Genomic DNA, 24,017 nt, shown 5'->3' with positions numbered 1-24,017 from the left:
GTGTTACGTACACATTTTCGCGTACCTACCTTGTGTACGACCATTTAAAGCAAATTACGTACATAAGCGCGGCCTGCTGGCCACAGCGTGGGCGGGTTCGGCGGTTCTTTCAAGAATTTTTACTTCCAAGAAACAAGGCGAAGACTTTATCCAGCTCGAACCGGCTCCGGCTTTTTTTCTAATTTGCTGAATTTAAAGACGAAGTCAATGTGCAGAATAACAGTGTACAACAGATTTAACGGGGAGCGGTACACACATACCTAGGGGTTGAGGGTATAGGTGGGTAGATATAATGTACAAGTGTAGCGATATGCCGCCATGGCAACGAAGTTGAGCGCGTGACTTGATTCAATCTCCTTATTGTTCTCAATTTCCTCGCGGCGGCGGCGGCGGCGGCGGCGGCGGTGAGATGAATTCGGTAATGAAACAACGAGAGGTCTAACCCTCGTTGGCGAATAAGCGGTGCTTTGCGCCGGCCAGTTGTATATCTTCGTTATGCGGGGTAATGCGGGGTAGAATCGGGTACCCCGAAAAATTTATTTATAGTGATCGAGAAGGACCTCGAACATAATTTTGAATCGAGAATTTTTCTTATTTTCCTTCACATAGATTCCTTGAGTACCCCGTATTGCCCTGCGTTCTCCTGCAGTCCAGTCGAATTAGGAATTAGGATGAAATTACGGAATACTTCAAAGTTACCGCTCATACCATAGATATAGCTCATACGAAACTGAAGACCTGATGAAGCTCAAACTGTGCCGAGTTACACTCTTTTCCGTTTGTTTTCGTAACGGACGCAGTTTTGCTTGTAATATACCTTGTTTTTTTTTTTTTTCTTTCCACTTCTTTTACCGTACGACAAAGGTATACTTGCAGCAAAATAAAGAAAAAAAAAAAAAAAAGAAATATAAAAAATTACTTCGAGCAGGAATAGTGTAGTTATTACAGAGCCGTGCAGTATTTCAGTTGGCTCGGGTTTTTTTCACCACCCTAGCGCAGGGTGGATAAAAATCATAAAGATATTGTTTACGACAGAATGAAATCTAGGCTTTCATGTAATAAAGTAAAAAGGATTCAGCTCTCCTGTCTGTACAGTTCGCGCAGGTAACAGAAAAGCAGAAACGTACGAGTCTCCATGGACGTTGATTCGTTGCGTACTCACCTGGGCGAGTAGCGAGTTCGTGGGAATCTCGTGCAAGTGACATTCCGCAGATGACAATATTTTGCGGTGGGATGAAATGAAACTGCGTACAGAAAGATGATGGTGAAAAACTCGAATTCGACCCGCCCACCGGTACCTGCAGTATACCGATATAAATCTGAAAAATTTCCACAAATATTCAATGAAATCCCATTTCACTTCGGTTACCAACTATTTTCCAAATGCTCCGTAGTCATTTGCTCTCCGCCTTCAGCACTCGCTCCGGAGTCACTGACTTATTCCTCGCAAGTTAATCTTTTTTCCCTCATTCTATATCTCGCTACTTTTAATTTGGGTACACAAGTTAATCTCGCGCAAACCTACAAACTTGGTTGCAGGTAGCTAAGACGACTCTTTGCACAGTTACCGTACGTGCATCGTAACGCGGCTGTACACGAAGCGGTGAGAATTGTTTCCGTAACTGCGGATTAACATCCGAACCTCCGTCTGTCCTTTTGGCCATCTCAGCGTGTAATTACTGCGGCTTTCGAATCTCCGTATGTATCACGGTCGTGTTGGGTCTTCCGTTGATCCGAGATGGGTGCAGGCGATGTTCAACGATTGAGTTTGTCGTTCGCCATCCGACGTATGCGTCGTTGTGCGTCGTCAAATCTCGTAGTGATTCAATAAACCAACGAGCGCTATTGCCGCATCTCATCGTGTACGAGCAGCCGGAAATTCCAACTTGGAAAATCGTCAAACGTTATACAAAAATTTCTCTCTCCACAAAACAATCTCCGACGTAACATCGAAAAAATTCCGTTGATCCGTACTACATGATTCCCGATAAAACAGTGTTGTCGGATAATCGTCGAACATCGAGTGACGGAAATTCGTCTGGAGTGGAAAAACCAGAAATCAGTGAAACCTGTCGAGTACGTTGCAACAAAATATTGAAATGTTGTCACGTGTGTTACGATATTTACGAGCGATAATTGCCAGGGGGACGATTTTCTCGGTGATTTTAACAGGAAAATATCGGTGCGTGGGGCGGCAGGGTAGATGTGCAGTAGAAGCGTTGCATGTAGGTACGTACGTATTCGTCGATTGTGGCCAGCGACGATAATGCTGCGGGCTGTTGGCCACGATAATACAGAATTTGGTGGCTTCAATTGATCGGCAAGTTCGAAGACATTAGGACTGGATGGAAGGCGGTTTGCGGGAATACCTACCGAACATGTTCATTGCTGATGCAAGTTTTGCCACAAGCGTCCGTAGCTATATGTACGTAGCTACAGTACGTATACACGTAACCGCAGGCGCACCGAACGTGTTCTTGAACGATTAGAGAACGTTGCCGCGAGATGAGAGAATCGTGATGTGCCCTATATACAAATAGAGTTGGAAATTTTTCTCGTCGATCGTATACGGGATACTGTGGTATAAACCGATCTTGTACGCTGCAGGGGACAACAGAGTCTCGTTTCATTTCAAATTCCGTAAAATTTGTATCGCTGAAAATACCGAACCCTCGTTTGGCTTGAGCATACCTTTTATGCCACAACGAGAGTCGGAATAGATGTCTTCGTACGTCGTGTACGGAACCCCGAGCAGTTGCGTTTCTCCGACCCATAATCGCATGATGTACACTTACGTATAGATCTGCATGTACGGAAATACCGGCGCAGTCGATTTCAATTCTTACAATAATAACAATAACAGTGATAATAATAATCGGCATCCAGGCTCTTCCATAATCGTAAAACTGATCTAACCGACCCCTCCGTCGGCCGTACCCCTCCTTCGGCGGCCCTTTTTGTTGCTACTGTCGCTGCTGCCGCCGCAACCCTAAATCGATTACGTACTCGATTTATTTTTATGGTGTCGGGTCTTTGGCGTAAAACGGGAGACTAGAGACGCGATGCAGACGACGCGTGATAAATATGTAGGCGGAATTTTCCCTCGGTCATTTTGAAATTTCCAGTCACGGTTCGACGCCGGATATAGAGCTGTATGAGCTGGGGCGCCGGTTACACGGTGAGTGCCAAGTAAAGAGAGCCGTCGTCCACCACGGCCGAAACTCTGCCCAAGGATTCGCGGACTTTCCGCAATTTATACGACGTATATAATACGACGACGTATATACGATTGCGTTTCAACGGAGGGGTGACGACGCGACGGTCAACTAATCGATTCCGATATAGACCGTGTACACACATAGACGGTCGGTTTTCGTGAATTGTAGCAAGGAACGGTTTGACCGTTTCACCAGATTCATTTCGCCGTCGCCGCGTCGCTCGGTCCCTCGGAGAAGGACACAGAGTCCCGTAAACGACAAAAGGGGTGGGGGCGGGGGGGGGGGGGGAAAATACAGGGCGAAGAGAAAGGAAGGAAAATGAGAAGAGAAATGAAAATGAGAATGAGGAGAAAAGTGGAAGGGGGAGAAGAAAACGGGGATGCGGGGACGGTGAATCGGTGAAGCGAGGATAAGTGAAATTGAACAGAAAACCCGGCAATTTTTATCGCCACCCGGCAAAGTTGCGAGGCGTGTTCAGTTACGGTTCGAACTTCGGTTTATCAGGGTGGCACGATATAAGTGCGTACTGCTGCTTGAAAATTCAGCCGGGACACAAGAATCCTTGAGCGGTTCAAAGCTCCTGGCGTACAAAAGCGGAAGTAGAGGCGTAAATAAGGGTTGAAACTTCTGAAAGCAGAAACCCCCAACGTGCATAGGTAGTGCCGAAGGCACATAGTTTTTTGCGTGAGGTTTCGCCATCCTTCATGGAAGATCGGCGTTAAATAATCCCTGAATACCTCCCAATAGTTTGGAATTTTTCGGGCTTGGTTTGAAGTTTAACTTCAAACTTGTGACTTTTTTTTTTTCGAAAAGCCGTAAAAACATACAGTTACACACGCGGGTGTATTGAATATCCGTAGAAATTATGCTGTTTCGCGTGATGTAATTAAATATAAAAGCACTTTTAGAATTACCATTCTCATCGACAGCGACTTGTCGTCGAGAGGCATTTGTCTTCCATTTGGAAGTGTCCCCGGGGAAGCCCCCTCGCCGCATTTCCCAGCTCGCCGGAAGGTCTAATTTGCAATTTCTTATGCCGGATAGGATCAGCGAGTTCTCTTTTTTTCCTTTTTTTCTTTTTTTTTTTTTTAGAATTTCATCAAAACCTGATTTCGCTCTGTATGTATTATGCGAATGTTGAATAACCCGTTTATCGGATTTTCGAATCCCTCCCACAACCGGTATTTAATTTTTAGCGACAAATTTTACCGCCCGTATATTTTATCACTCTTGGGAAAACGAATGAAAGCTGTGAATACAGACTCCTCTGTATGCGTACGTTCTCTCGCTACAGCGTGTTACACGCGGAGGGTAGGTAACGCGGTGGTGGAATTTGAAAAAAAAAAATTGATCACACAAAAGGTATGACACCAATTCGTTGAAACAACGCGCATGAACGAGAAACACAATTCAAGCTAACAAAACAAACCGGATCGTAAACGCATATAAATGTAATAATTTCACACGATAATGTACAAATTTTATAACGCTTTTTCCCATCGCGGGAGTGTTATGTACAACTTATTCAATGCGGATATCGTTGATCGAATGATTCACCGTTATGACTTTGGAATTTGTCTTCTGACTTTCCCGTTCGTTGCTTTTACCCCCACTTTCTCTAATCTTCCATGATCAGCATCGCGCGATAAAAAAAAAAACCCCCGTATCAAGTACACACCTCAGGCAAACTCATCCGGCAAAACGCATCGCGCACTCCTTGACGCCTTTTAGACGCACGTGCCGGAGGGAGGGTTGCTATTTCGCGAGACGCCACTCATCATCCCTTCCTCTCGTCACATTCATCAAAAAAAAATAAATAAATAAATCAATTCAAGTAACAAATGATAGAACTGGGATGTGAAGGAGGAGGCTGTTACGCCCACTGAAGAGTTTAAAAGCGATATCTTGGACAGTCGTTAGGAGGGTGAAAAGCGAAGGAAGTATACGTATATTTTATATACATATACACGGACTTACATATCGCAAAAAAGAGTGCGCAAGATTAACCGGAAAGCGATGAGACGATATCACATAAGTAGAAAGAACGCTTCCCACCGTTTCGTCAGATAGAACGTGGGCCGAATTCTGAAGAGATCATTGCAGAACATAGAATTCTGCCGTAAGCTCGCTCTGATCAACTTGCTACCGATGTGGATACCATACTACCGTCGATTTAATCAAAGACTAACGACCAATTACAGTTGAACCTATTTACTGCGAGTGCAGCCATCGTAATCATCGGTGTCTGTGACCGTTTGTTACAAATATGTGCGTCGTCACTACCTAGGTATTTGCCACAATCGACCGTCCACTATCTATCATCCTGTGTCCATGCTTGCGTACACTACCGTGATTCCCAATCGATCGCACGGACTTATCGATCATGCTAATTAGAGCAGCCTGCGGATCCGAGCGATTGGTACGTGAAGTGCGGAGTGAAAAATTCAACCAATGAAAACAGATCAATTAGAGTTTCCAATTTGGAGATGTTACCCGTGACGCAGCACGGTAACGGTGAGATCAACTGTACGTGTGCATTTTTAAAACCGTCGAATAGTTTGAAACCCCGACTTTGAGCCGGACACCGATCGGGTGTTTTCAAAAAGTTCGCAAATATTTTTGCGATTTCAACTATAAATTTTTGAAACTCGATCGTTGCCGGTGTTCGGGAGAATAAAGTTTTTTGGAAAACTGTACAATTTTTCCCCGGCGGCGGACCGATCGAAACGCCCATGATTTCGATATTTTCACCATCACATAACGGCGATCGCGTACGCTGCAGAGACGTGGCGAAGTGATGTTATCACTTTCAATAACCCGATGAAACTTTTCCATCGTATATTGTTTGCGCAAAGATAAGACTCCCATTTCTCGCAAGAACTTGGCGGCGCAATGAATATTATGTTCGAGCCAAGGTGGGGAATCGTACGTACGATATATCTTACACCGTTGCGAGAATTGACGTGGGTCACGACAGGGATGACTCTCTCCAGTTTTACGCCCCGCGAACGCCGAACGCTTCTTGACGTGGCAACCTTTTCCCCGTGAAAATTCCGAACCTCTCAGGCGAATCCGATCCGAGGATGTCGGAGGAAATTCCGATTGATCCTTCCCCGAAATCGGCGAGTACCGCATAACTTTCACCTATACATATTCGCCTGATCTCGGTGACGCTCGTGGTATGAAACAGGGCGGAATCAAAACCTGTCCTCGGCTGGATCGGCGGGTGTCGAAACCCGAACCATATTCTTTTTCGAAAACGTGTTCCGATCTATCGGACAACCCACTGCGCTGGACTACCCACGGTGACACTTGAGGCCGAGGGGGTTCGCACCTCCTTCCAAGATAAAAAAAAAAAAAAAAACAAAAAAAAAAATAAAATAAAATAAAAGACAGCAAACGCGAGGCCATCCGCGTCAAGAGTTCCAAGGACGCCGCCTTGCGTGGGGTAGGTCACACGCGGCGCCGACCGGATCTCCAGCATGGCGATAGGCAGGGAGACTGCAAGTAAGCCGGCAGGCAGGCAGGCAGGCAGGGGGTTAAAACGACGGCGCAAGCCCCGCGATCACACCCGGTATAGATATATCAATGTACATATATACGTATGTTTGCCAGATGGGTCGTCGGGTGGGATGCTGCGAGCCGAACAGAATCAGTCAGTGGAGTTTGGTCGCCGCTTCGGGCGCCGCGACGCTCCTTCCAGGCGGGAGTCTAAATTTACCGTCGTCAGTCCGTAGCCTGTGCCCTCGTTGTCGTTCTCGTTTGTTAGTCGATGAGTTCTAACGTACACGAAAATTGTTGATCCGCAACAGCAGCAGCAGCAGCAGCAGCCCGGTTTATCGTCGACGGTGGTGAACGAAGCGGTTTCGACGTCCCGGAACCACAGAGCGTCAGTGATACGGGAAACTTTTCAAAGTTTCATAAATATTATTAACGTTGTATCAACACGCGATATACGTACCAATTCGTACGAAAGTGGAAGACCCGCCAACGATTGACGTTGACGTCTACGTTTTATTTAACTTGGCGGTACCCGCCGAGCGGATGAAACTCTGCGGATAAATATAGACTTGAGAAAAAGACATAGGAATACCGATGTACCGAATCGGCGCCTGTGACGTCGAAGATTGTCTGGAAGAAAACCTCGGCGATTCAGGAAGTTTACGTTCCCAGAACACCAGACAAATCCAAGATCTCACGGTTTACAACTACTGCGGTCATACCGGGAAAAAGCATTATCGCCGAAGAATGTTACGAGCAAGCGCGAGGGTTGTTTGTATTTTTTGAATACGTGTCTCTACGTATAGTTGTGGACGTTTAATCCGTAGAGTGACGGCCGGGGGTGGAAAGCTGCAGGATAGATAGAAAGCGGCGTAGCGAGAGAGATTACGTGAGACGACAGACGATCGTGTTAACCACTTCGTAAAGTGTAGTTTTATCGTAAAAGTTGACGGTAATTAACGCCAAGGGAATATATCTAGATCTGTTAATCGTCTAACCATCGTAAGACCTGTACTTGGGCGTTAGTTCGCAACCCTAATTAGTAACAGCTGCTCGGTCTTTGTTTTGTATAATTGTACTGCCCAATTATAATTTATCGGGGCAAAGTTTACCGCGGTTATTACCTCAATTTGTGCTTCTGGTTTTATCACTCACAATCAGCAAAATACAAGAGCTACCTCAGGTAACGCGACACTCCGCATAGAAAAGAAGTTGAGTGTTGGCCACCCGATACACCGGTGATTCAACGGCGAATGAGAAGAATCCAGTGTTTCTTCGTAAAAATAAAAACACAAAAATCGAGAATAGCGACCATGTCCTCGCGGTGTTTTTAGTTCGAGGGTGCTGCTGATTCCAGGTGTGGATCTCGCGAATGAGATGTCAGTGTTGTGCGTGCTTTGGGCAACGCTGTCCATCATCGCTTCGGTACTCGCCTGCTCAGGATTTTATCTTCCATATTGGATTCAGGTAAGGGAAATATAAGTCGAACGAACGTACGCTATATATATATACATGCGAAATCCGAACAGAGAACAGCATCATTTTCGGGGGACGTATGTTCGCGAACGTTTAATTGCCGTTGTAATATCCGTGCATGTATGCTTCGGCAAATCAAATCATCCGGTGCAACGAGTTCAAAGTATTTGTATTAAGCCGCTTGTTGAACTTCCGCGGTTAAAATAACAGCTGCTAATCAACGCTAGATGGTTCGGGGAAGCTGATTAGCGGAAGAAGGGTTCGCATCACGTAGATGTCCACCAAAGCTCGCACGCGTTTCAACAACGGTTCACCCCGCAGCGTGACCTAACGCGTCGATGGCGCAGATATATTGTTAACACTATGACGTCCGGTGGCTCCACGTTGGTGCCATGCAAAAACTATCGGGTAAGTGTCGGTGGTGCCACGTTGGTGCCAACGCCGGCGATAAGCGAAATGATGTAAGTCAGTTCCACCGGCACGACACGAAAAAATCTAGATTAGACGTGCGGACGTCATAGTGTTAACAGAGTTACGCTCGCGGTGGATCGTCGTGATTCCGAAATTGTTCTAATTGTGGAAAAAATTGTGAAAACCATAGAGATCGCTGTTCCGGTAGTACTCATTGAAAGCTCTCAATAATTGGCATGTCGGTAACTCCATATGCGGCAGAAACAAAATTTTTCACGACAAATTTTTTTCGATTTTATTGTTAGTGGTTTTTTTTTTTTTTTTTTACCCGGAAGAACGCCAGACATTCAACTAGTCTAGTTATTGGTACACGAAACAATAAATTCCAATATCGCTAAAGTCCTACGTGACAAAAGTCGGGAGAATACGCGAGCGTAACTTTGAATTGGTGAGACATTTTTGATAACGTTGTAGGATATTGGATTACAACTACGTTCGAATTGAAAAAGGGCTTTTTTCAACACGGTGAATACCAAAATATCCGAACAGACAAATTTTTAACCACCAACCCGTGTGTAGCCCGCACGACCGCACCCCCATATTTTTTCTATCGGGTTTTTACGCATTTTCAATAACTTTTGAAGTACCCACTGAGGGTTTTCATGAGCGACAGCGGTGCGGCATACACACCCGGCCGACAAATCAATTTCGATCCTGCAGGTATTTATCTGGCGTTGAATATCTCTCCCGTTATATCGGATGACATGTAATTATTTCTTGCTACTAATTAGGGATCGATACAATCCGATGCTAAAACATTACAGAGGCGGATACGCTGCAGCCAGGGCGTAGCGTTAATTGATATTGGGTCGGGAATTAGCATTCAGATTCAAGAGATCGAGCGTACGCACGAGGTTTTAAAGTACGAAACCGTACCGGGTAGTAACGTGGAGTACTCATGGGGGATATCGATGATATTTCATTTAGAGCCTGCGAACAATAGAGCGCGCACGTACACCATCGTTGTTACTACCGTTACATCGCTCGTCGGTTATCAATTCGACCCTAATACAGCCATCAATGTCTGAAGTTTTGAATCGTTGACGCGCGAGCGCGATACACGTGTACCGTAGGTAGCGTTAAAAGACACGGAGTGAAATATTTATCGTCGAATTAACAATTCCATTTGCCAGAGCAATCATAGTTGAGACCGTACATAACTCGTGCGATTGCATCCGTGAATGTGACACAGGGATACGTGTGTTTAACTCGTCTCGTGTATTATAGCGATGATTTTATGGAGATGTATCCGCTGTACCGCGGGTTATTGTCAAGTAATTGTCACTGTGCGCAATGTGCAGTTTATTCATAAATTTATACAGTATTGTTGGTGCAATTACCCCGCTTGTTGTACAACGGTCGACTACATTCACCCGACGCGTGTCTGACGTCAAAGTCCACTTTTACCCATTCTCGTTGTGGTTCAACGGAATAGCCATTACCCGCTACTCGAATACGCGGAGTGTTTTTCACATCAACCGTAATCGGAATACAGATGGATAATCACGTGTGTTCACGGTGTATACGATCTATGTTCTCACAGCGTTCACAGTGTTGATATATTGGAGGAGAAATTCCGTCCCCCGTCCTTCAGTTTTCGAATTTAGTCACCCTTAAAATTCTCGGCTTTTCGAATTAGTCGCCATTGGCCCGACACGTCGAGAGTATTATTGGCTACCGGCGGTACCGGGTCGGTACAGTTTTTCTCAGATGTGATATACGTAAATTGCATTGGACCGAAACGGGTATCTCGAGTCTGAGAGGAAAAAAAAATAACGTAACGCCATACAACCTGACGTGAACAAGATCTGTCGCATCGAATCAGCATTGCTTGCCTCACCCTACGCGTATCCTTCGTCGAATCCCCGAGGGAGAAAATGTTTTGCTTCCATCCACCGGAAAAGGAGGTGGCAGTACGACAGCGGTAGTGCTTGACTGACTAAATTTAGTTTCCTCGCGCCGCCTTTCTGCCGGGCGCGGGGCGCGGGGCGCGGGGCGTACAAGGGATGGGGGCTGCTGGAACAAGGTAATTATTTTTCGACCTCGTCGTGTGTTTCAGGGAAGGCTTTTGGGAAAGGCTGACGCATATTTCAGCTCCTTCCGACGCTGTAATTATCCCCGTCTCCGAGCACCAAACGCCGCACCGGAGATAGTCTACGAGTGTGCACGATACTCCAGGTATTTCCACGCTATGTTCTACAACACGCGCACACATTTGTATGTTGTATGTAACGTTTTCTTCATCACGTCTGAAATCTGTGCTTTATATACGGTATCCTACGTAGGGACAACCAATCCCCCCTCCGTACCGTACGGCACAGGCCGCGGACTCCTCTTATTGTTAGCCGTAAGCCTCTTTCGAGTGTGTGGTTCGGATTCCCGCGTGTTTCGCGATCCAGAACAGTATAATAGATAAAGTATGCAGACGTATACGTATTGCAGGTATACCGTACGTCCGCCGACACCGCGTAGTCATTTTACCCGGCCAACCGAAAACGCGATAAATCGTTGAAGGTGATCTAAGAGATAAATCGCTTCTACTCGGGTCCGCTCGATCATTGTATTTTTTCGACGTCATTTTACGACCTGTTACCCGAACGACGAATAGTTTTCGCATCGGAGAATTTTTCAAAATTTTCCAAAACTAGACGTCAAAGCCGTCAGATGAAAGAAGCTTACCGTGACAGACATCGTATTCGAATTAGTTTCACACGATTCTCGTTTACCCACATACATATGGACTTTGGAGTCTCGTTGCGAAACTCCGCTCACAATGTGGGGATAGCGTAATACGAATGGGTTGAATCGATCGTTTAGCACACCCACTGTGCAGTAAAATCTGGTGAAATATCATTCCAAAGTCGATTAATCCCCCACTCTCGGTCTTCCAATGTATGTACAACAAACCGTTGTTGGCATTACGTGTGTTCTTCCGAATAGCTATTTACCACCCTCGAACGATACGCGTACGTCTTCCACCTACTCGATGGAGTATGAAAAAAAATTGAAAAAAAAAAAAAAAAACATCACCACAAAAATAGAATGAAACAAAGGTAAAGAGAAACATACTCCCATTGTTGTGATAATGTTTTTCATTCGGAACGAAACGATCGTTGATCGTGTGAGATGGTGTTGCCCCGTCGGGTTACCTTCCGTTATCCGAGCAAGTTTTGTTCCCGACAATTTCGAACACCCCCGATTACCGTTAATTACGGCCATTATTCGATTATTATATATATAATGCATGAACATTGACGCACGCTATAACATCCACCTGGCTTGATTGCGATGGTCGTACAGCTTCTGGGACATACCGAGCGCGTGGTGGCAGGCCAGCACAGTTACAATGGGGGTTGGGGTCGCCTTGGCGGTCATCGCGGCGCTCACTCTCCTCGCTGCGGCGTCTTCTTTCCTACCCCACATTCTGAGGATGACGAAGCCAACTCGTGCTTTGGGATCGTTGCAGCTGATCGCCGGTGAGTGAAATATCCGTACGACGTTACTTTTCGGTTGTATGTATACGACGATGCGTTCGAAATCCGCGACGCGGCGTACGCGAATGGAGGGTTGAACAGTTGTTCCTTGTTCTTCGCGTGTTGTAAAGTTAACCAGACGTAGACTTAACCCCGTACTCTGTATTATCTAATTTCCATATAAGCGGATCAGAAAGGTGTCGTCGTATATCGGTGCAAACAAGTCAACTCGGTGGGCGAGAGGTGCGAGTCGACGATAAGCGGTTTCCACATTCAAGTAGTCTTTGGAGTATTAACTCGACGGGGAGTTTCCAAGTGATTTGCATCGCGAAAATATTCCCGAAATACGACCCGTACCACCGAAGCGGTACGGGACGGCCTGCTCCCCGCTACCGTTACGAAAACGAGAACCAGCGTTGCGTAAATGTATACATATAATGATTACCGTGTTACAGCGGTGATGATGTGCGGGGGCATAGTGATGTACCCCGTGGGTTGGGACAACCGGGAGGTCAGGGAATCCTGCGGCAACGGAGCCAACGTCTATAACTTGGGTGAGTACACGCCGGCGTATCGAGTTCACCACGATATTACCCTAAGTAAGATCACATCTGTGCGTAAGGCGAACCGGAGCCAAAATATAGCATCGTCCGATGGGTGCGGTGTACCCTCCGTGCCACACAACCCGAGTGAATTTCTCTCGATCGATCGATTGATATCGAATCTGTTTCAAATTGGGGAATCCCGGGAATCGGGTTTATTAACGGGCTTCCCGAATCCCGATTCTTCGTATTATCGAGTTGATTGAATCGTCAATTTTTCATTCGCTCTATTCGCGAGATACTCGTATCCTCTGCACGTATATCGCGCTATGTCGCATCGATGCGCGTCGCGTCAGACGCGTGTAACAGATCGATTCCACCGTTGAAAGATTTCAATGTATTCTGCGTACACGTTTGTTTCTAATGTGCATTTAATGCAGTAGTGAGAGATTGCTCTCGTCGTCGAGAGAACGAGAACACGGCGACTGTTCGCGTACACGAATAAATGGGTATAAGCTCGATATTATGCCGCTGCCACGGTACCGCACCCGCATATGGTATTTAAATGGAACGAGCTGGCAGAATTCCACCGTGACGGTTCGGCGATTGCCCGGAGGATATAAACCTTTGCTCTCCTTCGTGGATTATCGGAGAGGCGGGAGCCCCACCCTCGTTGTGCACCCCGTCACCCCAGCTTACCGGCGATCCTCTGTTTCAGGAAAATGCTCGGTGTCGTGGTCCGTGCACTTGCTTCTCGGATCAGTGGCTCTGCTACTGCTCTGTTTTGGGCTGAGCTTTTGCGCTGCGAGGCACAAGCCTTCGCAACCTCATCCCCTACGAATTTGACAATCAAGATACTCCCAGTCGATCCAAGCGTACGCCCAACCGGAGACCGAAATCAAGGACACCGATCTCTCGTTCGTTACGATTTGTTGAACGCCACGCGTCACCTCGCGTTCCACGAACTACGTCGGATATTCGCGGAGAGTCGAAAGGAAAAGGAACAGGTATGCCTGATAGCTTGGTTTCGCGTCAGCCGGGGATCACCGGAGGGAGGGTTACAGCGAATCATTGAACCATCCGTCAAACGAAGAAGGACGACGGGCTGTCCGGTTTTAAGCCGAATATCCGATAGCCCTTGTATTTCACGGTACGGCGGCGATACCGTAGATACTAGAACTGCGATCGGTGAAAATCTGCTCACTTTTCATAGTTCGTAGATCTTTTTTTTGGCTCGGTGTATTCTCGAAGGGTTCAACGAGCGTTACATACGTGAACACTCTTTAGCATGGACGTTAAGGTACGATCATAACTCACCGATTCCCCAGGAGTTTGCAACTCTGCATGCCCATAATACGTGCGCTGTTTACATTACGCGTTACGAGGTCACGTACATATATCGCAGCCTCGCAAACTATCGGTGCAGCGGACCGCCCGAGCAGCCCTTCGGCGAGGTACGGGGGATCAGTTTTATCGTCTAACTTATGGTAAGATTAGCGTTCCTTAGCGCGATACCGCACACGGCGTTTACCGAAAAATATGGCCATACCTTTGATAAGGATCGGTATAAATCGCGGTGGATAATTAATTGGTCGCACAATGTCATCCCTTATTTTGAAATTCCATCTCACCTCCGGACGACGGTAGTCGTATTATACGATACATATACTTCCAACCCCCGGACCCGCGAATACTCACCGGTCTATTCCTCCCGTAGGATCCGATACGCCCTAATTTGTATATCGAATCGATTTTCGCCGACGGAACTCCCCACCCTCCGCTCGACGCTTCCATTATCCGATAGGCGTACGATTCAACCTATAGAAAGAGAAGACATCTTCGACCCTCAGCGAGCTCGGGGCGGATCATTTACAAATGGAAGGAGTGTCGATGATCAATCCATAACCAAACAATACCAATTACTCCGCCGTGCGTACCCCGTACCCGGGCGTTGAATAAACCCCGTTCCAATAGACGTCCACCCCTACCGGACGTATTGTAAGTACGTAGTGTATAGGTATATTCTATCAGCGATCGGGGCAATCGCTATGCCCACAAGGAACGGAAAACAGCTACGTTTTTAGATCTCCGAATGGAACGTCCATCAATTGCTAATTGGGTAGATGTGATTGGATATCGCAGGCCGTTTCGCCTTGGGATCGAGGTACGGCAGTACCTACGAGTAAATTTCGTGGATAGAGGCAACTCTGAACTAAATATTCACACTCGCACGGATTTACACTACTGTCCGTTGCCTACACGCTTACCTGCGTATCAATCAATCGTTAAGCCGAGCAAAACAAACGAAACCGACCGACCGGGCAAAAGAGAGCTAACCGATATCAATTATTAACGTACCCCGCCTAACTGACCGGCCCACAGCTTCCGGGTGTCAAGTTTCCCGTACAGGATTTACCCCGATTCACAAATTGTACTGATTGAGGATGTATCGGTTATCGATATACCGGATCGGTTATCGAATTATATCGCCGTATACAATACGGCGAGAGAAAGAAAACAAAAATTCAAGATTCAAAAATGAATTATGTCCTCGAGTCCTCGGTCACGAGCAAGACATTGTGACCTTTTCATCGCGGTTCGAGATGAAACAATAATTATGACTGGGTTACAACGATTGATTGAATGATTGTACAATTACTAAAATTCATTAGTTCACCACGTGACAAGACTGTGAAAAGCTGGTGAAGCAACGACTTACGTAGGCGTTAATTGAAGGCTGTCTCCTTCCTCGGAATCTAATAAGAATCTACGTAATTCGGTTCAATCTCAATCAATCGGGATACACGTCTCCTGGAAATTCTTTCATCTCGTTTCTTTTATTAGTTTCTTTGTCCTCCCTTCTCGTCTATAGGTTGTTGTTGTTTTTTTTCTTCTTGTTGTTCTCCAAGAGACCCGAATACGCTCGAGACAGACCGATACAGAGACAGCCTACAAGAATTCGCCAAGGATAATGAAATAATGTTTCGTGTTTAAATTTCAAGAGGTCAAATATCATTCTTCTAATTTCAGGATTCGAAAAATGCAAATTGCTGACAATGAAAGCGTAAATAATTTCAACTTTGTAATGTTTTTTCGCAAGCCATGTACTCGAACATTAATTCGATGAATGTATCGTACACCGTTAAATGTGTCATAAAATTCCCGCAACGACGGAGTTGCACGTAAAATACGTTGATGGTGAACACGCGCGATTATAGGGAGAATAGGTGTAATCTATGTAACGGGAATTTTCGTAAAATCCCCAATAATAAACAGGTTAATAATAAACGAAATATAATCAGAGTGTACATATTATAGCCTTATCACCTTTCGACGTTGTCAGTATCACACTGTTAGCAAAAGACTTTTTCTTATTTTCACGATGTCATTTCACTTGTGAACTAAATACGCCCGACAGTCCTGATCGGATGAACAGTACATGTTCGTAGATGTGCTACAATTAACCGAAAAGGTCTGAACTTGTGGGTAATTTTTCGGAGAAATTTCTCTTAAATCTTTCGTGCAGAATTTCAGCCATTTCAAACGGAATTTGTTCGGCAACTCGCACGCTCGATTCTAGGAAAATTGTTCGATTAACTTGCAAAGCTGCATAAAGTTGAAAATTTCGATTGCATCCAGATCATTCCGAAAGCTCGTTCACAATTTCAAGTCCGAAGAGGATATTACCTCCATACGTAATTATGTATTTTGTACGGTTCTTACCTGTTTTTTTTAATTTATTCACGTAAAAATAATACTAGAAAACGAAACAAATTTAACGCGCAGCTGAAATTTCAACGTTGTAGAAATTAGCGGTTCGTTGTTTCGGATCGGTGTTAAATGGGTTGGTTCAGCTTTTCGTATGGAACCGCAAGCTGGGTGCTGTATGTAAATGTATGGTGAACGGTTTCACCCATCGGCCGTTTTTACCCGTCAGCTGCACCAACGCTACAACTTGTCGCAATGAATGTCGTATGATATTTTCACAATTCGTACACCGCCACTGCAGTCACGCATCACCGCGTAAAAACTATGTATTTGTATTCGTTACGCGAACGCGACCTGTTCCATAAAATTCCTCAACAACAATTGAATTAATATCTTATCAGATTTTTTTGTTTTTTTTTGTTTTTTTTACATCGACGATGTTTTCTCCCCCCTTATTCGTGTCATCCTTGTTTACAACGGTGAACGTTTGATTGACGACAGAATATGAACCCTGCAACTGTTTTGATTAAAAAAAAAAAAACCGATTTCCAACCATATTGAAAAATAATAAACGATAACGCAAACAGAGGTATGTTTGATACGTCGACATTTAATTCGCGGGATATGCACTACGGTATGAATATTTCGCCTTGGCGTCCGCGAATTATTTTTTATTTATTCTTTTGCCCGTTGACGAGTCACGTCGGCGGAACTCGTTAACGACATCCATTCTAAACAGTTGGATGATACTCAGCTTTTCCACCTAAACCGCTCGTCATCGCACTAGTCAACTGAAAATTTCTCACCACGGAGAAGAACTTTAATTTCAACCTTGAAGAGCTGATAATTTATTGAACGTTTACTCGCTTGATATTTCAGACGAAGTTCACCGGTCACGTAATCCAAGCTCCATTTTTCTATTTTTTTTTTTTTCTATGTCGCGCAGTTACCCATTCCGTACACAGAAAATTTCTAGCCTTACGCGGCCGCCGTGCCACCACTCATAGTTGCTTCTCATTTCGATCTTTTTTTTTTCTCGTACTTACGTAAGTATAGGCAGAACCCTCAAAGTTCAGCGAGACACTCGCGTTTTACCATGCGCCAGGGGTTACGGTAACTCGAGTAAAACTATTCGGGCCTCGCGAAAGACGCTCAAGTATTCAAACTTGCGGTGAAACCTGCTTTCAAAGTTCTCGAAAGAATGCACGAAGTCGGTGTACCGCAATAATTTCGCAAAATTGTTTGCTCCATCAAGCTTACACGAGTGAAGCTTTGATCTACTGCAGTTACATGTATCTAGGCGTATAGATTTTCGGTTGTTATACGGTAAACGATATGGTTATATTATACGATCGACTATACACGCTCACCGTCGTTATGAGTCAAGAGACTAGGTTTGAGATTGGAACCAATTGACTGTCAATTTTGAATGAGAGTTGTTTGACATTTCGTTGACGAGTACAGAGTTTAGCGAATTTTTACCCAAAACTCATCTGCGGATTGATAATCGAATGTCAGTCAATCGAACGATTCCAAAATGCAAAGAAATAAAAACAAAAAAATTTGAAACTAATGAGAAATAAAAATGATCAATGGAGGAAAACGAATCGAGGGAAAAAATTTACTCGGAATAAGATAATTGAAAAAATCTACGACCCGTGAGGAAGGAAAACAAATTTCACCCACAAAAATTTACTGAATTATAACGCATGAAAATTCTAAAAACGTACCGTGAGCTTATAACGTAATCAAGAGCACATTATTCTCACAAAACTTTATCCATGGACGAAGATATGCGGAAGTAAATCGCGTCTATCGAATCGCGCGTGTTCCTTATGCAGATTAAAATAATAATAAAATATAGATGAGAGGATAGCAAAGGTTACCGAGTGCGGGATTAATATATAGAACGTGGAATGTGCGATGTAAATGTATTAAAAAGGTGAATAAAAATAATAAAAAAACAAAAAAAAAAAATAATTGAATAAATCCCAACTGGAACACAGACCTCGCGGAACTTTGAAACAGGCGAGGTGAACACCATCCAAACGGCAACGTTTCTAACAAATGTTTTTTCATCAGGCGTAGCGTACAGATATTGTAATGCGAGAAAGCGAGAAATTTATAGTACCTACCCTCGACCCTAACTACCCACCTACCCTGTATCTATATATCTATACGTACATATTCCGATAAATATATGTATCTAGCGACTGCAGCTATGTAACGATATAATGGTTATCCGTAAGAAAAAAAAAAAATGAAATTCATAATTCACAAAAAAAAAAGAAGATCGAAAAGATTAAAATTAAACGAATTGTATATACTTATATATATATCATAAATGTTATGTATTATTATTATATTTTATAATAAAAAAAAGAAGAGAAAGAATTTATACATACATTGCATCCCTTGTCGGATATCAGACTTTTATTTAATATCCCTGTTGGATTACTTATATATTCATATGCGATATCCCACCTCTTGTAGTCCCGTGTACCGACTACGGCATTCAAAGGAATTGATCCAACTAATCGAATGATAAAGTAACGAAAGGAATAAAAATTTGTAGAAATTTATGATGGTACAAGATCGCGTGTTCGTCCGTTGTTCGAGTTAACAAAGTCATTCACTCTAGTACCAAGTGCAGACTGATTTATCCGACTGAACTAAATTATTCGTTTCCAATGTCTGCAGGTAAATATAGGTATATGTTGAGCCGCAACGCTACGCGCCACAGTGCTGCTAAATCCGACCGTATAGAACTCGTAGTGGGTATTTTCATGTGAATTTTGGGGCACTCCGTTGTTCCTATCGTGCGTATCGAAATTTCTGTATTGTCGAATGATTTGATGTAATCGACAATCACCTATGAAACTTCATTACGCATCGATGGAGTTCCTGCTGTGCTATAACATGATACGTATCGATACTTGTTGTACGGTACTAGCGGATCCAAGGGATAGAAAATTGTCTGATTATGAATTCGGCTTATTGAGTCGTCGCTTGCAAGTGTTGGTCGAGCGATGATTCCGACGAGATAATTTTGCCTCCTCTTACAATTGAGAGAATCGAAATGAAACTTGAACCGATTAACCGATCATTGTCAGAAGGTATATTTGAAATGACAGAGTTCTGCACGACGCCAGAGATCGGTCAAGAATTATAAACGTGAAAGGGTTTTTCTCTTTTTTGGTTTGATTCGTTTCGTTTTTTTCTAAGTCCACCAAATATCGAAATCTGACATGAAGAGTATCGAACGATGAGACGAGAAATTGAGAAATAAATATACGTATGTATGTATGTATTTTGTGCACAAAAAATTTACCCGAAAATGTTTATTCATCTCTCTTTGTTCGACAAACGGTTACGTAAAACAATATGAAAACTCGACGTTCGGATTTAGGGCACTTCACATGGGTAGGTACCTGTATACATTATTTGTTTGAGGATAAAAGAATAAATTCCACGCTTTTTAGATGTATTCATGAAACATACTCGTGTAGAAAATTACGTACACACAGGGTGGCCAATAATTGTCTGGGACGAACAGGTGAACGGTTGCGGGGTGCCAAAGTTGCGCGAATCGGTGTGACGTGTGCTTTTCGTATGCGTCACTCGCACACGACAAGGTCTGCCGTTACGAGTAGCATTCCTCGTCCTATAAAAAATGATTCGGTTCGAGTTCTTAATCAGATTTGTAACAACTTCAGTAACGATTGATAAAAGTTATCTTTGTGTTTTCAGAAAATTTATTCAATTTCATCAATTCTTTTCTTCATTGACCAGATCAGAGCGATTGACGCTTAACGAGAAGTCATTTCTTCCTAATTAATTGATTTCGTTATAAACGAGTAACTACCAACAAAAAGGCGCAGGGTCTGAACTCGGAGATTCTCTGTCAAAAGTTGTATCAAAATTTACAATACATTTTACCGTGAGATGTCTTACGAAATGTACAAAGCAGATGTACGCAACGCATCTTCATTTCCTTTCGTACTTAATTGAATTCATTTGACAATATGGATGTGAATATCTGAAAAAATGTGAGCTTTGTCATTGTTCCATGAAAGTAATGCACGAAAAAATGTAAAACAGCATCAGTAATTTCGTACAGCGTGTGTGAAAAAATCTCCCAACATTTTCGCATCGAATTCAATACGGGTTCCTTGGAGTGTGTAGTTTTGTGTGTTTGAACAAAGGATGTCAAATGAATGTGGCTAATAACTAAAATTTCTAACGAAACGCCCAACTTTGTTGCTCGCAGAGTTTGTTTCACAGTCCATTATTATATTATTGTGAACTCGATTCAAACAAGTGCTGACATATTATATGAATGCCTGATACACTCGTATACAAATTGTTGTTCGATGCTCCGAAACTTTACGAATCATGGTACAATAGATTCCAAAGGGAAGTTCCGAGTGGATTCGGTGGCGAGTTAATTCCCTTTGGTTACGAAAACGAAATTCTATATCGAAAAAGGGGGGCTCGTTGGAAAGATGCTTCGCATTTCTCGTTGGGCAGAGGGCATAATATGTTTTAATGAGAAGCGCAAAGGAATGTGTTATGTTCATCACTGGATGTTGATTACAGACGTGATCTAATTTTTTTATCGAAGTGAACCGAGCAACGAATTGATCGAAATCAGTCGATGTGCGTATTTCCTTTATCGGAAAGTCCCGAATAAAATACAGCGTGATACGCTCGAGAAATGAAAACGAGAAATTTACACATGACAAGTGGACGATTATCGGGTGTTTTCTGAAGAAAAATAATCGAAACGAATCAACGTAGAAATGTATTTTTTATTCGGAAAGTGAGAAAACCAGCGAAGCGTGCCTTTTCCGAAAAACGCCGGTTCCGATGAACCTCATTATTTGAAACAGGTAAGTCCCGGTAATATCGTCGGATCAGCGCGGAGCTTTTGTAAATGGAGCTGTAATAAATATGAAGAGAATCCGATACTAATAACACAATTAAACGTTAACGACCCCCCTCAGTTAACTCGCGTCGATAAACAGCGCGCTGAGATTATTAGCGATGACACGTTGTCGATTTTCTTGTTTTAACTCTCTTTCTTTCTTTTTCTTTTTCCTTTTTTTTTTTTTTTTTTTTTTTTTTTTGTGTGTTTGATTCTTTTTTCCGAGTTATTATTAATCCGTTTGATTATGAATTTTGTTATTCACACAGCGTGATCATTAATTCGTATTTTTCATTCCGTTCTCTTATCGTCGAAATTAATCACCGATACTTGAGCAGAATACGTGATATAAAAAAAAGTCGGATTTTCTCTCAAGTTACAACACGCTTCTCGATGTCCTTAGGTTAAAAAATATAAACCTTATCAAATCGAGTGAAAATCAAATTTGCACGTAACGCCTTTGTAAGATTGCAATGCGTTTCACTTCAAATTGATATGCACCGCGCTTTTGTCAGTGTGATTTTGGGGTGTCTCATCTAATTTCCGATAATAGAACTACCATCGCGACAATATTCGTACATCTATCAGGTATATTAACGAAGTGTAGAGATTTCGACGCCCAACGTCCCGCAGGTTCTTTGCAAAGTCAGCGAGAGGGGTGGAGCGTATTTTTATGGCCAGTCTAACAAGCGCTGCAATTGTCTCAACTACATCGTTTCTATGTGCGCCAGCCTACTAATAGGGCTATTAACAATTACAGCCAGGTATTTGCACGCCGCTATCCGTTCTACCTCTGTACAGAATGTGTTGAAATAAAAATATGTATTTCATTAAATATAAGACCATAGAATTCGTTTTTCGAATTGTTTTTTGTTCGTCTCGGTTTTAAGTAAGTGCAGAACACATTCGAGCTCGTTACGATTCTCACAATGGATTCAGCCGTTCCTGCGCCAAGTTACAACGGTAGAGCTGAAATTCTGTGCTATACTGATCCCTCGTTGTTCGAACAATTCGCCATTTTACCTGCTTTGAGAACATGCAAATACCGAAACAAGGTTCCGAGGGAAGATACATTTGCCACATTGGCATACAATCCGCTTAGTGTGGGGTGAGTATAAGTGAATCCGATGTACACCCTATGCTTGAGTTCCGAATAATACATGTAATTAGATGTCTGCCAGACCGACGACGACTCGGTAGGTTTACAGACGGCTGCAAAATCGAAAGATCGGCCCATGCAAGAATTACGATTACGATCTTCGTTTTATTACACTCTCAGATGGCCCTTGACTAGAATCAGCTGATTGTGAGTTCCGTTGACGTCGATACGTCATTTAGTTGTTTGACACGTTCACGGTTCGGATTACCGTATGCTTAGTCAGATACCATTGATTCTCATATTTGTGCAACTGACAGTCCCTGCGATCCGACAGCTGTAATGGATTCCGCTCTTCACATCGGGTTATATATATATACCTACGATTCGTTCGACAGATTCGATTTCAGACTCTGTCGGATCCATACCGGATCATCCATTTTTCTCTCTTACTCTCTCTCTCTCTCCTTCTTATTTTTAGCCTTTTTTTGCCTCCGGATGATAGCGGCGAAAATTGTCATGACTTCGTGACCGCAACGCAAAAATGCTACTCGTGACGTCAAATTATGTGTCCAACTGTTCCAATGTGTGAAAAAAATAAAAAAGGGAACATTGGAGAGCAATACATGAGTTCTCACATTACAATTAAACTGATCCCAATAATGACGAAGTAAATGATCATCAATTATATTACGGAGGCTCTGGCAACGGTATTGTCGTTAACGGTGTAATATTTCGCCATTGTTAGGTGGTGCCGCGCCAAGGGATGAGCCGTTCATCGTTCGCATAACTTTGTTGCATTGCAATGGGGGGAACGGGACGGGGTGTGTTCCGCGCGTGGTATCAGCTGTATGGTTTTCACGTTGATGTTCAACACAGAGGACCAACATAGTTCACCGGGCCTACTGAGATTTGAAATTTCCCAAAGGAACATCTCCCACCTCCAAATGTTGATAAACACAGGTGGAGCTGTAACGTGTTACACATATAGAGATAACTGCGCGTTGCACAAGCCTCACGAGCTCCGACTCGCACATCGCTAAACCCGGACCACTACGCTGGGTTATTTGCTCCTAATTTATTTCCGTTCAGCCACCTCATTTATCTCGAGCTAGGCACCTTGAAAATTACGTGAAACCCAGCGAATCCAGGAAACGGAGTAGAAATTGAGGGCCGAGGCCAGAAATCAGCCGAATCCGGGATCCGAGACCTCGACTTGCCCTAATGATTTTTTCTCGCCAACGATCGGTAAAAATGAACCGTCGTGCAACAATACCCGCTTCCATCTGGTAACTTCCTCGTCAATTTTTCGTAACGCACTTTTCGACGTATCTCTGACGCACTCCGCGTATCAATCCAGAGAGTTTCCGTCTCCGTATAATCCTTGCGGGATCTGATCTGCATGGAAATAAAAGTTGAGGGTATATCGGGACGACGCCACGTTTGCAGCACCACTCCTCCAACTTCAATTCGGTCTAGTCTGCATTGCTTACGGGGTGTATAGAGCCAACCGGTCTTTCCGTATTGGCCTTTAAGGGAAATTTATCGTTGCCCGGTCGCGAGAGCGTCTGGTCTGGTACGCCATAAAATCTAGTTGGAGGACTC

At 43.8% G+C, this 24,017-nt stretch overlaps 1 protein-coding gene across 4 annotated transcripts in view; it reads left to right on the top strand.

The window, feature by feature from the left end:
- The first annotated feature begins 6,860 nt into the window (after positions 1 to 6,860).
- The window catches only part of LOC105687225 (LHFPL tetraspan subfamily member 6 protein-like), a 62,548-nt gene continuing 45,391 nt past the window's right edge, over positions 6,861 to 24,017 (top strand). For 2 of the 4 annotated variants that reach the window (XR_007276701.1, XR_007276700.1), the window contains exons 1-5: positions 6,861 to 8,186; positions 10,726 to 10,844; positions 11,967 to 12,142; positions 12,595 to 12,693; positions 13,400 to 13,688. Coding sequence is in view for 2 of the 4 variants with exons in the window: in XM_012402688.3 (XP_012258111.1) it covers positions 8,097 to 8,186; positions 10,726 to 10,844; positions 11,967 to 12,142; positions 12,595 to 12,693; positions 13,400 to 13,527 (612 nt within the window). In the remaining 2 variants the exon portion in view is untranslated. Of the gene's footprint in view, positions 8,187 to 10,725; positions 10,845 to 11,966; positions 12,143 to 12,594; positions 12,694 to 13,399; positions 15,680 to 24,017 lie in introns of those variants that run through there. The other 2 variants (XM_012402688.3, XM_048648897.1) reach the window with 2 other exon arrangements.

Source organism: Athalia rosae, chromosome 1 (genome assembly GCF_917208135.1).
Source record: "Athalia rosae chromosome 1, iyAthRosa1.1, whole genome shotgun sequence".
In the NCBI taxonomy this organism is placed as follows: Eukaryota; Metazoa; Arthropoda; class Insecta; order Hymenoptera; family Athaliidae; genus Athalia; species Athalia rosae.
The sequence above is the reverse complement of the archived record's forward strand: the minus strand, read 5'-3'. Positions and strand labels throughout refer to the sequence as shown.